Below are 17,614 nucleotides of genomic sequence, written 5' to 3' on the forward strand. Positions count from 1 at the left end.
AATACTAAGGAATAGGTCCTAAATAAAGTCATTTTTGCAATGGAGTAAGTATATACTTGTCTATGCAACGAATGACAACTCTGCAGAGCAGCTTACACTTCACGGCCTTGGTCAAGATGGTTGGCTAGGAGCAGCTCGCCCATGCAGTGTCCACAAAAACCTTATCCTTTTGTCAACACTCGCTTCCAGAGCTGGATATCTGTTTGGGCCACACCGAGGAAGGTGCCCAGATATCACACCAGCATGTGTAGACTAAACTGTACAATGAAGGGAAGTTGCCATGACAGTGAGGGATCTGGAGCCGTAGGAATGTCGTCTTGGCCACCCATTTCTATGCATGATGAGAGCAGACTGACCTGGCCGGTGGTGCTAGTTTAAGTGCGGGCCATCAGGAGTCCTCTGAACTGGGCTTGATGTTCATGCTGTGCTAGTGATGTGGGTTCCACTGCACAGAAATGATGAGCATGCAGGCTCAGCAGATGCCAGGGAATGTATAGGAAATACTGTATTATAAAAGCGCAGCACCAGCTGATATAAGAGCAGCTGATAATGGCGGTCTGTGCCAGTCCTCTCTCATGTCACATGAAGAGGAAACGGGTTTCTGTGGCTACAATCAAATCTCACTCTCCATCTTGGAACAGATGTTACGGCCTTCATAATGGGATGCAGAACGTATCAAACAACTGGGTATATCAGTAAAAGAATAACAATTTCAGTGCCTTATTTACTGGTGATGTTTTGTAAAGTTCGAGTCAACTGATATCTATGTACTACTGCATAAGCAAACTCTACTTTACAATACTGCGTGAGCCAGTGGTCTTAGACTAAGAGGAGATACAGGGATGACGTCTCATGGCACGAGAGGGGTACATTTTATATCAATATGCCTTAGGAGAGACGGATAATATAAGGTACTGTAACAAGGAACTCCACAATGTCTCCCCAAAAGACATCGAGTTCCAGATGTTAGAGGACTGGGAGTAATGGAAATATATCTAGGCCTATAACCTAAGTGCAGCAGTCCTCCCTAAAAAGGTATTGATAAGGCAAGCAGACTGGAGGCGACAGGAAGGGCTGGACTTCAGCATGGGCGGGCAGGCCCAAGTAGGGTGACCAACCGTCCGTAAATTTCACGGACAGTCCGTAATTTTGGCCGTCTGTCCGTTGTCCGTGAAGGATTCTTTAACGGACGCCATTTCTCCGTAATTTTAACAGGGCACAGCTTCCACCCACCTGCCTCTTTGACTCCGAGGCTGTTCCAAAGCTCAGACACCGAGCAGCATTGGAGGCACAGCGGGATGGCAACGCCTCACACCTTCAGCCGTGATGAGCTGTTAAGAGGTGCTTGACGTGACTGCGAGGGAGGCTGCAGGTTCAGGAGCAGGGGCATCCATTCAGATGCAAACAGCCCTGAATGCGCCATGTCTCTGCAATTTAGAGGGGCCTCACACATTCCATTTCTACCCAGGGCCCCAAACATCCTAGACTCGGCCAGTTTACACCGAGGCAGCACGTGGTTCTCTTCACAGAGCTTAATTACTGTCACTAAATTGTAAGCAAACCTTAGTTCTTCAAACATGCAGTTTATAATGTAATACAATTAAGAAATGGCACAATCACACCCACACTGATTAACAAAGTATGGAGGACAATGAGTTAAATCAGTTCTCTTAGAGTATCTCCTGTAAGTACTGTACATCACAGTGGGGGATGGCATTTTGGACAGAGAGCCTGTCTTCTTGTTGTCTTGTGCAGGAGGGGGTGAAGAGCTCCCTGCATGCCCACCCTGGTGGATCATGTTCCCCCTCCTGTGATGGCTCCTGCCCCCTCCTGTGATGGCTCCTGCCCACTCCTGTGATGGCTCCTGCCCCCTCCTGTGGTGGCTCCTGTCGCCCCATGTGGTAGCTCCTGTCCCCCCCACCTGTGGTGGCTCCTGTCCCCCCCTGTGGTGGATCATGTTTCCACCCTGGGTGGCTTCTGTCCCAGTCCTGGAATGGCTCCTGCAGCGAGGGTGAAGTTCCTGATGGGCCTCTTCTCAAAAGGGCTCAGCTCAAATTAATATGGAAAGGTGGGCAAGTGAGTAAGTGAAGGGATGGGTGGATGGCTGGATGAATTAGTGAAAGGGTGAATGGTTGAATGAAAGGTTGAATAGATGGATAATGAGAGAGGATGGATGGATTGATGAGTGAGGAGAAGGATGGATGAGAGAAAATGTAAATAGCTGGATGTATGGGTGGAATGGTAGCTAGATGAGGGGAACAATGGATGGATGAGTGGAAGGTTGGATGGATGAGGGGGTGGATGGATGAATGGAGGGGAAGAATGGATGGATGAGGGGAAGGATAAATGGATGGGAAGGATGGATGGGTGGGTGAGGGGAAGGATGGATGATGGGTGGATGAAAGGAAGGATGGATGAGGGGAAGGATGGATGGATGAGGGGAAGGAAGGATGGATGATGAGGGGATGGATGATGAGGGGGTGGGTGAAAAGATGGATGGATGATGAGGGAAAGGATGGATGGATGATGAGGGAATGGATGGATGATAAGGGGGTGGGTGAAAGGATGGATGGATGGGTGGGTGAAAGGATGGATGGATGATGAGGGGAAGAATGGCTGGATGGATGATGAGGGTGAGGATGGATGGATGAGGAGAAGGATAAATGGATGGGAAGGATGGATGGGTGAGGGGAAGGATGGATGGATGATGAGGGGGTGGGTGAAAGGGTGGATGGATGGATGGATGATGAGGGGAAGGATGGATCGATGATGAGGGGAAGGATGGATGGATGATAAGTGGGTGGGTGAAAGGATGGATGGATGGATGGGTGGGTGGATGGATGGATGGATGAGGAGGAGTGGGTGGATGGTGGGTGGGTGAAAGGATGGATGAGTGGATTGGATGGTGGGTGGGTGGGTGAAAGTATGGATGAGTGGGTGGGTGGATGGATGGTGGGTGGTTGGTTGGGTGGATGGTGGGTGGGTGGTTGGTTGGGTGGATGATGGGTGGGTGGATGAGTGAAATGATGGATGGATTGATAAGTGCAAGGGTGAATGAATGGACGTATGAGTGAAAGGGTGGATGTAAGGATGGATGAGTGAGTGAAAGGGAGGGTAGATGGACAAAAGGATGAATAGATGTGTGAAGGAGTGAAATGATAGATGGATGAGTGATAGGGTCAATGGATGGATTCATGAGTGGATGAGTAGATGGATGGATGGGTGGGTGAATGGATGGATGGAAGGAAGGATGGATGGATAAGTGAAAGGGTCGATGGAGAGAGAAAGGAAGGATGGATGGATGACTAAAAGTGTGGATGGGTGGAAGAATTAGTAAATGAAAGGATGGCTGGATTGGTGAAAGGGTAAATGGCTGGATGGATGAGTGAATGGATGGATGGGATGAAGATTGGATGGATAAGTGTACAGATGGATAGGGTGAAAGGGTGGATGGATGGATAATGGATGGATGAGTGAAAGGATGGCTGAAGGGATGGATGAGTGAAATGATAGATGGAAGGATACATGATGGATAAGTTTGCAAATGGTTGAATATGTTTGGAAATGGCTGGGCTTACTTATATACTATTGCGCGACCTCTGATGTGTCTGTAAAACTTACCTATTGTCCTGAAGTTTTGTCCTGAATTTTGACCTCCTGTCCTGAATTTGTGTCCTGAATTTTGACCCTTTGTCCTGAATTTTTACACTCACCGTCCTGAATTTGCACCAATGCCAGTTGGTCACCCTAGGCCCAAGCCCAGGACGCTGCCCTTCAGAAAGGCACGGGAGCTCCTGCAATAGTCTCCCTTTGACAGAAAAGTGGGACTAAACCCTTTTTAGGGGGCTGCTGGTGTCCGTGTCCCTAGCCGGGTTGATATTCTTCTCCTGGAGCTCCTTAACCTTGCCCCGCCTCTTCACCTTCCTCTCAACCCTTCAAAATGTTCAACACACAATTAAAGGCGAGTGAGAGAGTGCCAATGTGGTTTCACCTAGGGAGCGATCTGAGCAAAGGCCGGCTCTGATCACAGGTATGAGTGGTGCAACTGTGAGGAACCCCAAAAAAACACCAGAGAAAGGATGGACCGTTTTAAAAAATTTATTTTTTACAAAACATACCCGGTAGTACTGGTATAGACAGCAAGCTCAATAGCGCACTTACGTTTTTACCACTCCAATATGTATTGAGGCTTTTAGCTAGAATTTCGTGTACATGGGTATCAATATTTTGGTAAAAGGTGTAAATTAAAAAAAATGTCCAGTGTTAGGTAGTGATCAATTAGCTCCGGGATAAGGACCTCTGTTGCCTTTGCGTCCAATGCAATTACCTGTGGGCCGTCCAACATTTTCTCAAAGGGTTTGCTAAAGTTTTTATACTGCACAGTGAGAGATATCCAGTCAAATCTAATTCCACATGAAAGTCAAAAAACAAAATAAACGTTCTAATGAAAATTGCAGAAGACCAGTCAAAATAGTTTACTACTGGTGCCTATAGGAGCAGTGGAGATGACCAGATGGAAAAGGGATTTGTTCGGAAGGGGCCCTTGCAAACAAACAGCACATGAAACAATCTCACTGCAGTGATAAAGGGATGGAGTATTTTCCAGAGTAGGCAGAAATGCTCGTAAAACTCAGACCAACCGAACAGACCTGCTACAGAAGGTAAAATTCTTACTTCAAGCTCCCATTGGAAATAGCGGCGAGGAAATTGGACGCTGCTGTGTCGTGTATGGTACTGGGCCTGTCCCTCTGCTGACCAGGTTTGTTGGTAATCTGTAAAATGTGTGCTACTTTGGCTACTGGCCTCCACAGTGCTTCAACCCGTGGGATACATATTAATTAAAAGCAAAAAAATACCTACCTTCCAGACCAGGCATTTTCAATAAAACAAGATTCGTAATTGTGACTAAGTTACTACAAAGAAAAAATATTGCACATCCAACTACAAATTCTTACTCAAGGTGTGTATTCTACCGCATTGGTACATCTGTGGTCAAACACATGAAATATGAAAAGCAGTTATACACAGAGCACAATTGCATATTTTCTATTTATTTAAAAAAATGAAATCCTATCTGCAACCCCCGCATACAGACAATATGAATTATTCTAGGATGTATTTTATAGAACTTTCCTCTCACTCAGGTCGCCTGCTAATTTAAATATTAATGTGAAGGCAGTGACTACAGGGCACTTACTGGCAATATCTCTTTCAGTCCGCAGCGCATAAACTCATTTCGGATGTGGAGCCTGAAGTCCAAATCATCAGGAGATGTAACAAGAGCATTGATGAGCTGCATACACGCCACCTAGGAAAGATAAGGCCGCAAAATCAAGCGAAGCACTTCCAGCTTTTTTATATATATATATATTAAAATGTCGAAACGGCATTATCAATGTGAATTGTTTCAGTGAAGAAGAACCTCATAAAAAAAAATCAAAAAGTATCAAAGAATAGGAAAATCGGTTTACTTAAATTCACACATGCAATAACTAATATGCTTAAAATAACCTTACAAAGCTATATTTAACTTTGTATTACGGCTCACAACAAAAGATGTCCTTTTAATTTATGTTACCAATAAGCATCCTTTAAACGTCATGGATACACCCAATTTATTTTGACTCGCGTTCCAAAAAAAGTACATCACAAACAGCAAAGTCACATCAATGTTGCGGTTTGTCACGCTGAAAGAAACGTATTACTTCAGTGCATCGCGTTCGTTGTTTTTTTTTGTTTTGTTTTTTAAATGGAAAAAATAATGTTTAACGTCTATTTACTTAAAGCTTCCAGGTAGTGTTTCAAAACAGTTAAAATAAATATATCAGAATGAATATTTATAACATAGTTATACATCGCTCGCATCATGGGTATGGTAGAGCTTAAATTGAAAACATGATTCAATAAAACAGTATCCTCTTCTGCATTACAAAGACAATTCTTTTGTCTTTCAGCCGCCATGAGTATTTTGTTATATTTCTTTTATATTGTTCCGATAAGATAATGTACGCTTCTCATTCTGTTTTCAGAAAATATATAGTGTTTGTTATCTGATATTCTCACACATTATATTTGGTAAGGATGTGGATTTCTCTTTTTCTTTTTTCTCTAACCCCCTTTTCTGTTTCTTACTTTCTTTATCCAATATGAAAAATGTAAAATGCTAAATTGTTATGGTGCACAACCTGTCACTATTGGTCGCAGCCGTTGGTCCCAGCTTCCAACAATGGGAGTTATTCTAAATGTTCATATTTTTTTTTTTATACCTAATGCCTACCATTGTTTTCAAATTCTTCTATAATTGTTGTAATGCTGCAGCTATGTTCGTACTTGCTTCAACAAAGCTCTTTAAACAAAAAAAAAACAGTGGCAAAGGTGTATCAACCATTCGATGTATTCCTAGGCTGGGGTTCCAATACATGTGCATCACAGTAAAGGGAGTATCATAAAGCATTTCTGATAAGCTATGGGGAAAACAAGTAGACTTATTAGGAGCTTTCCACATGAATTAAAAGTGCCCTATAACATGCGCACCGCACAATAATAGATTTGACCCCTCATGTCCTGGTTAGCATTTCCCTCAAAATATGCGTTTCCTAGAAATGCGCGCGGCAAAACTGGAGACGGAGCTGAACTAATCTTAAACCAAAAAAAAAAAATCAGATGTCAACTGATAAGGTAGAGGGGGCACTAAAACAGTACCAGTGCAGCAGCATACCAGACATGAACTTTCCCCATCACCTGTTACTGTGCCCAAGAGCAGAAGAGAAATAAATAGACTATGACAAACCCCAAGCAAAGGGCTGTGTTCAAGTGACAGCAATGTTCAACATGCAAAGTAAGACAGCATTGTTTCGTTACGAACGAACGTTGTGTGAAAGAAAACGTACTGCTAAATAAGAGTATCATCTCTGCACCCAAGTTAAGCTAAACAATATATATCTTGATTGAAGCAGAGATGAATAAAAAAGAAACTCTCTAGATAGTGCCTTCATTACCAGAATGAAATGAGCTGGGAAAATACGTTCTATGGTCTATGTGTAGCTGCATAAGCTTTAAAGTGAAGATCAAAGTATAAAGAGGGTCTCCAGAGAGGAAGCAACGATGAATCAAGGCTGAAACCTCAATCTAACCTTGTATCCATCTGTAAAAGAAACACTGAGGTCAGTGATTCTCAATCATGTGTGTGTTTTAGGTCTCGTCTACAGTGAGATTGTGGACCATGTCAAAATGTACCGTGGGCTTTGAGCCAGCCCAGTGCTTATCAAATGGCTGATTTGCTTGTCAATCCATTTGCTTGATTCTTAGTCAATGGCTTTCTTTCCTCGTTTTCTGTTTGTTACTCCCTTGGTTGGTTATATCTCATTTTAGGTTTCGCCTGTCGAAAGCTGCGCAAGCAGCGTTTCGCAAAGGCGAAATCTAATGTTAGAACACTATGGGGGACTTGAACCCGCCCTTTCTTCTATTGGCTAGCTCCATAAATGGAGGCTAGCCATTGGAAGAGAGTGGCTGTCAATCACTCTTTCCCCGTCGGAACGCGATTCGGGGGCGTTTCTGGGTCTTTTTTTAAGTCCTGCCCTCTCCTCTTCCCATTGGCTGGAATTTTACCTTCCAGCCAATGGGAAGGGGAGAGCACCAAAAACACGCCCGAATCCGTTTTTCTAGTAAATATGGGACTATGAGCGGTAACATTTCAGTGCCATTCTTTGTTTCCTTTCCTTCCCCCCTCTCTCCCACCTTTTTCCCCCCTGTTCTTTTCTTTTTGCCCTTTCCGTTTTTTCTCCTCGTTTTTCTTTTTTCCCCTGTTTTTCCCTGTGTGGACCATGTGTGATTGTATGTGATCGACTTCACTTTGTATGGCACCATTAGGGGCTGAAAAATCGGCAGCCCTCCATACTACGCGGTTCACAGTGTTCAGTCCATAGTTGCCCCCTTTCCATCTGTAAGATGGCGGAATACGTGGTAACAACTTCGATACGTTTCCCATTCTGATGGAATCGGGGGTATACGTTAGTCCGCTTTTTACTTCTGCGATCCGCACGCCGATTCATGGGAGGTCAGCACGTTAGTGGAGGAGATGTTAAGAAGGTTTTCCCAGCGGGCACACGTTATGCCGGTAAACGTTGTTCCCGATGCATCCTGAATTTTCTTAGCCGTGTGGAGATAAGCCGCCAGGTACGTGCACACATCCCCGACGTTTGTTAGATATAGACCCCTCAACCGCTCCCCAGCTCGACATTTAGCATGGCCAGAGTTTCGCTTGTCGGAACTGTGCTGTTTGATTTTAGATTGCGTGCCTTTCAAATTCGTGTGTAGATCCGACTGCGGGACCCTGTGTATAGTGGTGCGGCATATGCTGTAGTGCACTCCACTGGCCTCATGTAGATAATTAGAGCAGCAATGAAGCACTTGCGGATAGTTTCCCGCACTAGTTTCTAGTGTCACTGGCAGAGCCCATTAATGGTAGCGTAACGGCTAGAGCGGACGACTGTGAAGGTAAGGAACCGGTTCCGGTCTCGGCGGGAGGCTCAACATCCTGTAAATCTGGACAAATCTCTCCGTGCCTAAAATGAATGTGTCTGTCTGCAACGCAACTGGTGAGCGCATCGATATCTTCGGGTCGAGTTCGCGCTACATAAAAAAAACTGCAAAAAAAGTATTGTATTTATCGACCAGTATTGCAAATAAAGTTTGAAAGTTCTAAGGAGAAAGGATACTTTCCATGGTTGCAGAGTATTTTCATGTTTTTTAAACTGTGGTGTTATACAAGTTTCCCAGAAGGGTTCAAATTCCTTAAGGTTGGTGCAGCTATGCCAGGCTGTAAGTCACTGCGCACACGGGGTGCCCTGATAGCACATACTGCCCACAGCACTGTCCATTTCGCTTTGAATTCATCAGAAAGCTCAAATGTTCTCCAAGTGCACTATCGCCCTATAAACCCCCCTCTCCCTAGCGCTCAACGAGGCATCAGCCAGTTTTGTTAATTTATTCAATGCAGTTTTATATAGCGCAAACTTTACCCAAAGGTGTCGGAGCATTTTTACAGTAGAACCAAGTAAGTTACAAAAGGTACACATGATATAATTTTCATCCAGTAAAGGGTTCTGACGTGTTGAAGAGCCCTTCACAGACAACATTTACTCTAGCGGGCGCTTCTAAAAGAAGAGACTCTATAAATGGAGTAGTACGTAGTATGCAGGTCAGTCGTTGGTTTTATAATCACGGCATGCTTTATATCACCTTCGCGTTGTTGTTTATCCTTGTATCTGGATGATATTGTCCCAAGAGGTGTTAGGGACTCTGTGCACGTCACGCTACCAGGCTAGCTGTGAACCCCTAAGTGAATTATAAGTGTTGCAGTGAATTGTTTGCACAGTAAAGGGGCAGTGCCCCAAAAGATGGGGCCGGAGGGGCTGGCACGTCTGTGCCAAGTTGAGCCAGAAAGTTTTCCAAAGGAGGCGTGAAGTCAGAAGGGGGGGTGTGGGTGGAGGGGGGTTTAACAGTGACCCATTATCATCTGCTTTATACTCTGTGCCTCCGCCTGAGGCTCCCCTTTCCCCATAAACTAGATTTCAAACTCACTGTTTGTCCCCAAAACTCACACTCTCTGTCTCATGCGTATTACTTTTAAACCCAGCGTCCGTCCGTCCGTCCTCCCCAAAACTCTGCCCGACTCTCTCTTCTAAAGTTTCTATTCTTTCTCAAGCCCAAAAATCTGCCTCTGCTCGACAAACTATTCCTCAAATGCATGCTCCCAACACCTATCCCCATACAAAACTCTGTCCGTCTTTCTTCTAGTTTCTCTTCTCCCTCACTACAAACTCTCTATGTTGGTCAGTATGTATACTATCCTACTGCCCCACACTTTGTCCCTTCGCAGAACTCTCACCTATCCCTCCGTCACGCTGTCCCAAACACTGTCCTTAAAGTCTACCCAAACTGTATTGGCTTTTTATTCACCGCAGCTGGTCACCCCATTTCACGTCCCCACCCTTCCGACCCCCTAGTTTTACATGCCTCCCAGCAGCTCACCCCCACAAACTCATCCCCCGTGGGTGTGTGTTCAAAGCCATGCTCTTCAGAGCGAAGTCAAATTTTATTTTAAGCACCGTGTGCAAGTAACATTTAGTCTCAGCATCACCAGACCCAACCTTTACAATAGGTTAGGGGTTCTCCCTGAAGGATTTTTATCATCCAAACAACACGCTTTGTTGTCTGGCTTGTTTTAAATGTTCCTGATAATTCGGGCCTCGAACAAGCTAATTTATCTTTTTTTCGGAACTGAAAAGTGCCACTGAATCTGATAAGACCACGGCTATAAAGGGCGGAAAGGGCGTGGGTTTAGGGGGAAACGTCTTCGGAGCCATAAATCATGGAATTATGCAGTTTCCTGTGATCTCTCTCACCCCCCCTACACACACACACCACTTTCTCTTTTTTGTGGGAATTCTCAGTGAACTGAATGAAAGCAGGAAGGTTTGTACTGTCGACACTGGGATATGAATATTTCTCAAAGTGTCTTTCACTTGTCCTACTTTTCATTCGTGTATTGGTTCATGATGTATATTGCTGACCCCTGAGAATGACAGAGTGCTTTACAATAAAAACCCTGTTTGTCAAGAAATGAATATTTTCACCATATTACAACAGTGAGACTTCAAATTGTGAGCAGTAGACCAGCAGGACATATATGTGTAAATGTGCTTTAATCATACAATCAAATTAAGTACATAGACTGTGAAATACATTAGTAGTCAATAGTAACATAAAGATATAAATATAGTTGGGATAACATTGGCGTGAGCTCAAACCGCTGTGGTTGTAAAGACATAAGCATGTAGTGTAAACAAGATGTACACATTTGAATATTTAGCAGGACTGAGATAGTGAAGTAACAGAACCATCAGCAGGTGAGAATTGTCGCCATGTCAGAACGAGGCAAATCAGGGTTACTTTAAAAGGTGATTTTTTTAGTTTTGATTTGAAGAGAGGGAGAAAGTGTTGGGCTCTATGAATAACCAGACACATTGGGTGTTCAGTGGTGGTAAGAGTTGCCATTTTCAAAGTAACTTAATCCTTATTTAAAGCATTCTTTTACCATGTAACAACAACATTCTACTAACTTTAGACTTGGTGTTATTGTTGAAACTTATAAAACACATTCAGTTGTGTTAGATGATCTTGCAGAGTTAAGGACTTTTAAGTTGGAATCAGTTTGTGAAAACACTATGCCCACTAGGCACTTTTCTGTGGATGGTAACTGCTTCAGGCTCTACAGTTCTGCCTCACCTGGTGCTTCCACGCCACTATAAATTTGGGTTGGATGTAACTTAGATAATTCGCTGTTGCATAATTATGTAAAAATTACAGCAAAATTGCGGAAGATGAACTGGAAATGCTCGAGGTGTGTAACCTAGTATTTAGTACTATTCTCTTGGTGCAAAATGAATCTCACGTCGAGAATGGACCCGAGGATGTATTCTGCGCTGAGTAAATAGAGCTAAATGCAACAGAATGCCAACAGCTGCATCTTGCACTCTCTATATTAATTTTTCCTCTGGTAGGCTATTTCTGACAAATTACTCATAATTACATGAACTGGCATAATTAATTTCAAAGAAGTAGTGCAAAATTACTCCGGCGTAATTAAAATTTCACCTATGCCTTGCCTATGCAATTATGCGCCTGCCAAAAACTGCCCCTCTCTGCCACTTCCCCAAACGCGGTGTCTCCGTATTGTCGAGGAAGGGATGTCTTGGAATTTGTGAAAAAACAGCTTTTTAAAACGAGAACAGAGACGCTTTAGTGTGTCGACAATATGACTGACAACGTGATGTGCAAAAAGAAATAATACACTTGAAGAAAATTGCTTGAATTAAAATATGCAGGGTTCATCGGTTTTACGTCCGGGCATTCCCCACTGGCCCTATTCACCACAGTAACAACACGGGAATGGGGTTTTCATAGGCTGTTTTACAGCAAAAAAAGTACAGCGCCAGACTTCATCCTCAGTTTTCTCATGGGAACGCGGAAAGCAAACTCAACTAGTGGGTGCGCCCTTGCACTGCGAAGTTGGAGAGTTCACCTCGGGATCTCCGTTCATTGCGATTTCTCTTGGTTTTGATTCAGTCGATCTCTGCTGTACATAGTCTTCAACTTATAGAGGTGTATAACAACCACAAATAGCTGCCAATTTTTTAATTTGCATAGTGTGACATTGCTGTGCCTGCAGAGAGCTGTGTGGCTCTGTGTGTGGCTCTGTGTGTGTGTGAGTGGCTCTGTGTGTGAGTGCCTCTCTGTGTGTGTGTAGGTGCCTCTGTGTGTGTGTGCCTCTGTGTGTGTGTGTGGGTGCCTCTCTGTGTGTGTGTGGGTGCCTCTCTGTGTGTGTGTGTGTGGGTGCCTCTCTGTGTGTGTAGGTGGCTCCTCTCTGTGTGTGTGTGTGGCTGTGTGTGTTTGGGTGTGTGGCTGTGTGTGTTTGGGTGTGTGTGTTTGGGTGTGTTTGGGTGTGTTTGTGTGTGTGTGTGTGTGTGTGTGTGTGTGTGTGTGTGTGTGTGTGTGTGTGTGTGTGTGTGTGTGTGTGTGTGTGTGTGTGTGTGTGTGTGTGTGTGTGTGTGTGTGTGTGTGTGTGTGTGTGTGTGTGTGTGTGTGTGTGTGTGTGTGTGTGTGTGTGTGTGTGTGTGTGTGTGTCTCTCTCTCTCTCTCTCTCTGTGTTTGTGTGCAAATGCAATAGGTCTCGCGTTTGCGAGATTAAGCATTTGGCATTGTAAATGACAATGCCATTTATTTATCTGTTTTCAAAACCAACACATAAATAAAAAGTTTGTCATTTACAATGCCAATAGCTCTAACTTTTGCAAAGGCGAGACCGTAGCATTGTAAATGCTTGTTTTACTATTCTTTTGATTGGGTGACTTTCACCCCTCCAGGGCTCACATTGAGGGAAATACTTTTCCCCCCTCTGCTTTCTGCACTCCATGAGAGTGCATGCGCTTTATTGTTTGCTCTCTGGAGTGTTGCTTTCTCCTCCCCTGCAATGATTACAAGTTGATCCATGATCCTCCCCTCCCCCATCTATTACAGTCATGGCTTCTACCTCAGCTTGTTTTTCTTTGTAGATTCACCTCCCTTAAAGCTTGTATGTTGCTTCGCCAAGATCGCCATGTTCTGGTGACAACGGCATGCAGTTTGCATGTGCAGATGTCATATGCTTGGCTGTCAAAGCATCAGGATACACACGCTTGAGAGCACGTACATATTACCATAGTTTTTATTATTTTCATCTTTGCTGATGCACAACATCCAAAAAGCATCATCCAGGTTAATGGTTTGAAAAGGTAAAACCTGCCAGTTGTTCAGCGCTGAATATAATATCTATTCTTTTGAATAGGGGTGGGCAACAAATTCCTCTCCGCATGTAATGCAGAGTTCTGCCCAAAATCCGCCAACCACAGCATGACGGATTTGTTCTCACATGTGGCCTCCCACAGGTAAGTTAGCGAGTGAGAAATAGCATCCCCTAGTGTGATTTTCAGGTGCTAGGAGGGCACCCAGTGCAGATTTTCCCAATGTGGGTGGTCACGACCATTTGCAGTGAGAATGCTGCCGCTCGAGCAGGAAATATACTCTAGCAACAGCAAACAGCACCCTCCGGAGAACTGCTTTCTGCAGATGCGCTGATTTTGCAGCACTGAACTAGTTCCCGGTGCTTCAAATCCACATGAGCAGCCCAATGTGTCGAGTTCCGCCAATTTGCGGAGCTTCGTGGAATCTCGCTGAGTTTTCATGTAACTCCGCAGAGTGAAACTCCACGTGCTCCACCCATCCCTACCTTTGATTATAATTTAACCAAACTCACACATGAGACATGATTTTGTTAACAGTTTCTATGTAAAAGGTCGCTATTGCCTAGGGGATGTGGTGGGAATGCAAACATTTGAGTTACTGGTACTGCAACTTTGTATACTGATTTACTCTCATATGTGCCCTTGGACATGACCTGGATATTAAATGTCAACTGCCTCACCTAACACAGCATTTCCTGTCTTTCACCCCCTCTGGTAAATGCAGACAGTGTGAGCTGGACTAAAGTTACAAATTATGGAACAGCCATAGGAGTCTGTTGTGAAATAATCCAAATGTAACAAATTTAGAAAAACGGTAATAGCTGCACTAATTGTCTCATAAATTGACTATGGCAATGAGCTGTTTTTGGGCATTGAAAAGTGCCAATTAGTAAAACGTCAGTCTCTACAGAACGCCGCAGCTTGAGTATTGCTTAACATTCCCAAATACCACTCCATCTCTAGTAGCATCAGGCAGCTTCACTGGCTTCCGGTCCAACAGCGTGTTGAATTTAAAGCTCTCTGCCTGGTACATAAGGCACTTTATAGTGAGGGAGCATTGGACATGCAGAAACTCTTTCTATGGTACTCCCGGCGGTGGTATCTCAGATCAGCCAACATAGGACTAGAGCAGGTCTCCAAAATTCAAAGAACTAGTTCGGGGGTGGGGGGGGGGGGGTGAGGGGAACCCTATCCTACTGGGCAGCCAAACTCTGTAACAAGGTGCTGTCACTATTAGGCTACAACCTAATAGACTCTTGTTCAGGAAAATGATCAAGACATGGCTATTCCCCCCAAAGTAATTTGCTACTGTCCCTGAACACAACACCTTCTACACTCAGCACCAAGACGCTCCGGCATTCTTGCGCTCTATGAATACTCTACTTACTTAATATCTTCTGAAAGTCGACAGTAGTTCAACTGCTTTTGGCTGTAATTTGCGTTGCTGGGATTATAACACAGAATTTTTCCTGCACTCCACTATTGGGGACAAGGTTTCTTCCAGTTGATCACACAAAATAGAATATAAAGAGCAGTTGACTAAGCATCACATTTTTGTAGACATTCCCCCAGCATAACTTGGGGAAGAGTCGTGCCTTCCTTCACATTTCTATAAGCAAGACAATTAATCATTCTCTTGCCTTGATGTAACTTAAACGTATAGATACATTAAAAGTTATGGATTTCCCTTTTACGTGGTTTAGTTTAAGACCTCTGTAAACACATCCATCATTGGGAAGGTCTGGTACTCTTGATTAGGTTCAAGTGATGCTTTCGATTTTTCTCAGCAAAGCAGAGAGGGTGCTCTTTGGCAGACACTTTTCTACTCAAAAGTGTCTTTTCTTTGACAATACTCAGGATACAACTTCATCAGTGGATCGTTATATCTATATATTGAAGAATGCTAACAAGTTCATATAAGAAACCATATGACCAGCATAAAAAAAAAGCCAGAAGTGTTCAAAATAGGCTCAATATTCATTGAGGAGGCAGAACATGAGTGTATACAAAAAAACTAACTGCTATCATTAAAAACAAATTTAAGTTTGCTTAACGCAATATGTTCAAAGATATACTTTTCAAAATACTAAGGGACGCAGAGTTCGGTTTCACTGGTTTCTTTTTGTGGAAAGAGGAGGAAATAAAACAGAAAACTGGTTTGAAGAGTTGACAAAACTGTCAACCAGTGGGAGTCTCTTTTAAAGAGAGAAGAAACAATGTCCATGACCTATAGCTGGAGAAGTACTTTTAACTACATAACTGAATTCCTGGTTTGAAGTTACACCCGACTATGGACAGGTATTCTGAGTCATACATTAGAATGCATTAACCATCCACCAACGAGCTACCTCTCCTATCACTCGTCAACCTTTTTCTAGTCTTGAACCATGGACGCACACTCCGCTGCCTTTTGGCTAGGTTTGCACTATAAATATACAATGTACATCTATCCACCTAATGCGATTAAACAAGTAAAATGTTTTAGTACTTGAGATATCTTTGGGCATTTCATGAAGGATGCCTGTAATATGGTGCAATACATATTGTATTGTTATAGATATGCTTTCAACTAAATATTTGAAAAAGAGAAAAAGACTAGCCATTTACTTGAAAGAAAAAAAATTGTTTTGCCTTTTGTATTTCAGATTATTCATTATCAGCTTGTTAAGAGAGACAGAAATCCGCAAAACGTCTAGAGAACTTAGTTTGGTGAATCCTACCAGCGGCTCGTGCCCAAAGGGGAACAGCAAGTTTTGCCTGCAACAAACTGGGTTAGAAAGACCAGGGTGTACAAGAAACAGGGTCATATGGTTAAGAGATTTGCTAGTTTGGCATAAGACATATTTAAGAAATTTAAGAGTTTCTCGAGCATTCAAGAGACAAACAGATCAATGCATTTAGCCTATTGACGCATATCATTTTAATAAAATGATAAATTTTTACGCCAAGCACATAAAAAAAGCTTGCACTGCAATCTGGACATCCACTCTCAAAATGCACTATTCTGCTCCCACTCAATCATGCCTTCCCCTGCTAGACTGGGATTGGTAGTTGCATGGTTGCTTGGAAAGTGCAGCAGGTATCTAGGTTCAGAAAGAGGATCTCCATCTTCACTTCATTCACTTTGAGAACAGATTAATTCAATTTGAAGCAACTTCTGCTCATCCACTAATTAAGGATGAGAAGGTTGTCAGATAGGAGAGTTGTAGGAAATTGGGTTTACTGGTTGGAGTGGTAGGGGAAAAGAGGGCGAAACCCTACTCAAGCAGCAACAATTATTCCTGCCAGGGCAAACCCCAAATTATCCTGAGCTCAACCCTCGTCATGTGGCACAAGGCAGTCAGGTTAAACTTGGAGGCAAAGTGTAAAGTATTTATGCAGTACTTCAGACATCAATACAATGAAAACATAACACGAGAAAAATCCTACATCAACTAAGAAGAATAGCGTAAAATCTAAATAAAGTATGTGAGATTAAAATTACCAAAATCCAATCAGTAGAAACTGAGATATGTAATTTTTAACATTTAAGCGAAAATAATGCCTAAAAGCACAAAGCGCCGACTGTGGTTATCTGGTCGTGTTAAAACAGGACAAAGTCAGAAGTTCAGGCAGACCGTGATGGAGTGTGGGCCAGATACAGGGACTACATTAGGCCCTATTGAACAAAGTTCCTTAAATCCTTGTTGGGCAGAGTTGCGAGATCCCGCTTAGAGGCTCCCTTCTAGCCTTTTCACAACTGTCTTCTCAGGCTCCTTACCATAAAAACTGCTTTTCTTGTTGCCATCACCTCTGCTCCCAGGGTGAGTGAGCTCCAGGCTTTATCCTCTAAACCCCCTTTCTTCTCCGTGCATCCGGACAAAGTGGTGCTTAGGATGAGACCCTCGTTCCTTCCTAAAGTGGTTACAGCACTCCCATAGGACAAAATATCACTTTGTCCACCTTTTTACCACCTCCGCACCCTTCCAAGGAGGAGGAGAGACTACACCATCGGGACCCTAAATGCGTGCTGTCCTTCTACCTTGACCGCACCAAAGATTTCCGGGTGGATGATCAACTCTTCGTTGGCTATGTGGGTGCCAAGAAAGGTTGGGCTGTCCAAAAGCGTACCATCTCCAATAGGTTGTCCTTTGTATTAAAATCTGTTACGCTTTAGCAAAAAAAAGGAACCTCCAGTGGCACTGCGTGCTCATTCCACTAGGGCTACAGCAGCAACTATTGCATTGGCACGTGGAGTCTCAATCCTTGACATCTGCCAGGCGGCAATGTGG

General features: G+C 43.6%; 1 protein-coding gene across 1 annotated transcript in view; it reads right to left on the bottom strand.

Moving 5' to 3' along the window:
* Positions 1-17,614, bottom strand: part of DIAPH3 (diaphanous related formin 3) — a 2,176,287-nt gene that overhangs the window by 1,375,298 nt on the left and 783,375 nt on the right. The window contains exon 10 of the mRNA XM_078657410.1: positions 5,198-5,308. Coding sequence (XP_078513536.1) covers positions 5,198-5,308 — 111 coding nt within the window. The remainder of the gene's footprint in view (positions 1-5,197; positions 5,309-17,614) is intronic.

This window comes from Lissotriton helveticus, chromosome 8 (genome assembly GCF_964261635.1).
Source record: "Lissotriton helveticus chromosome 8, aLisHel1.1, whole genome shotgun sequence".
Taxonomy (NCBI): Eukaryota; Metazoa; Chordata; class Amphibia; order Caudata; family Salamandridae; genus Lissotriton; species Lissotriton helveticus.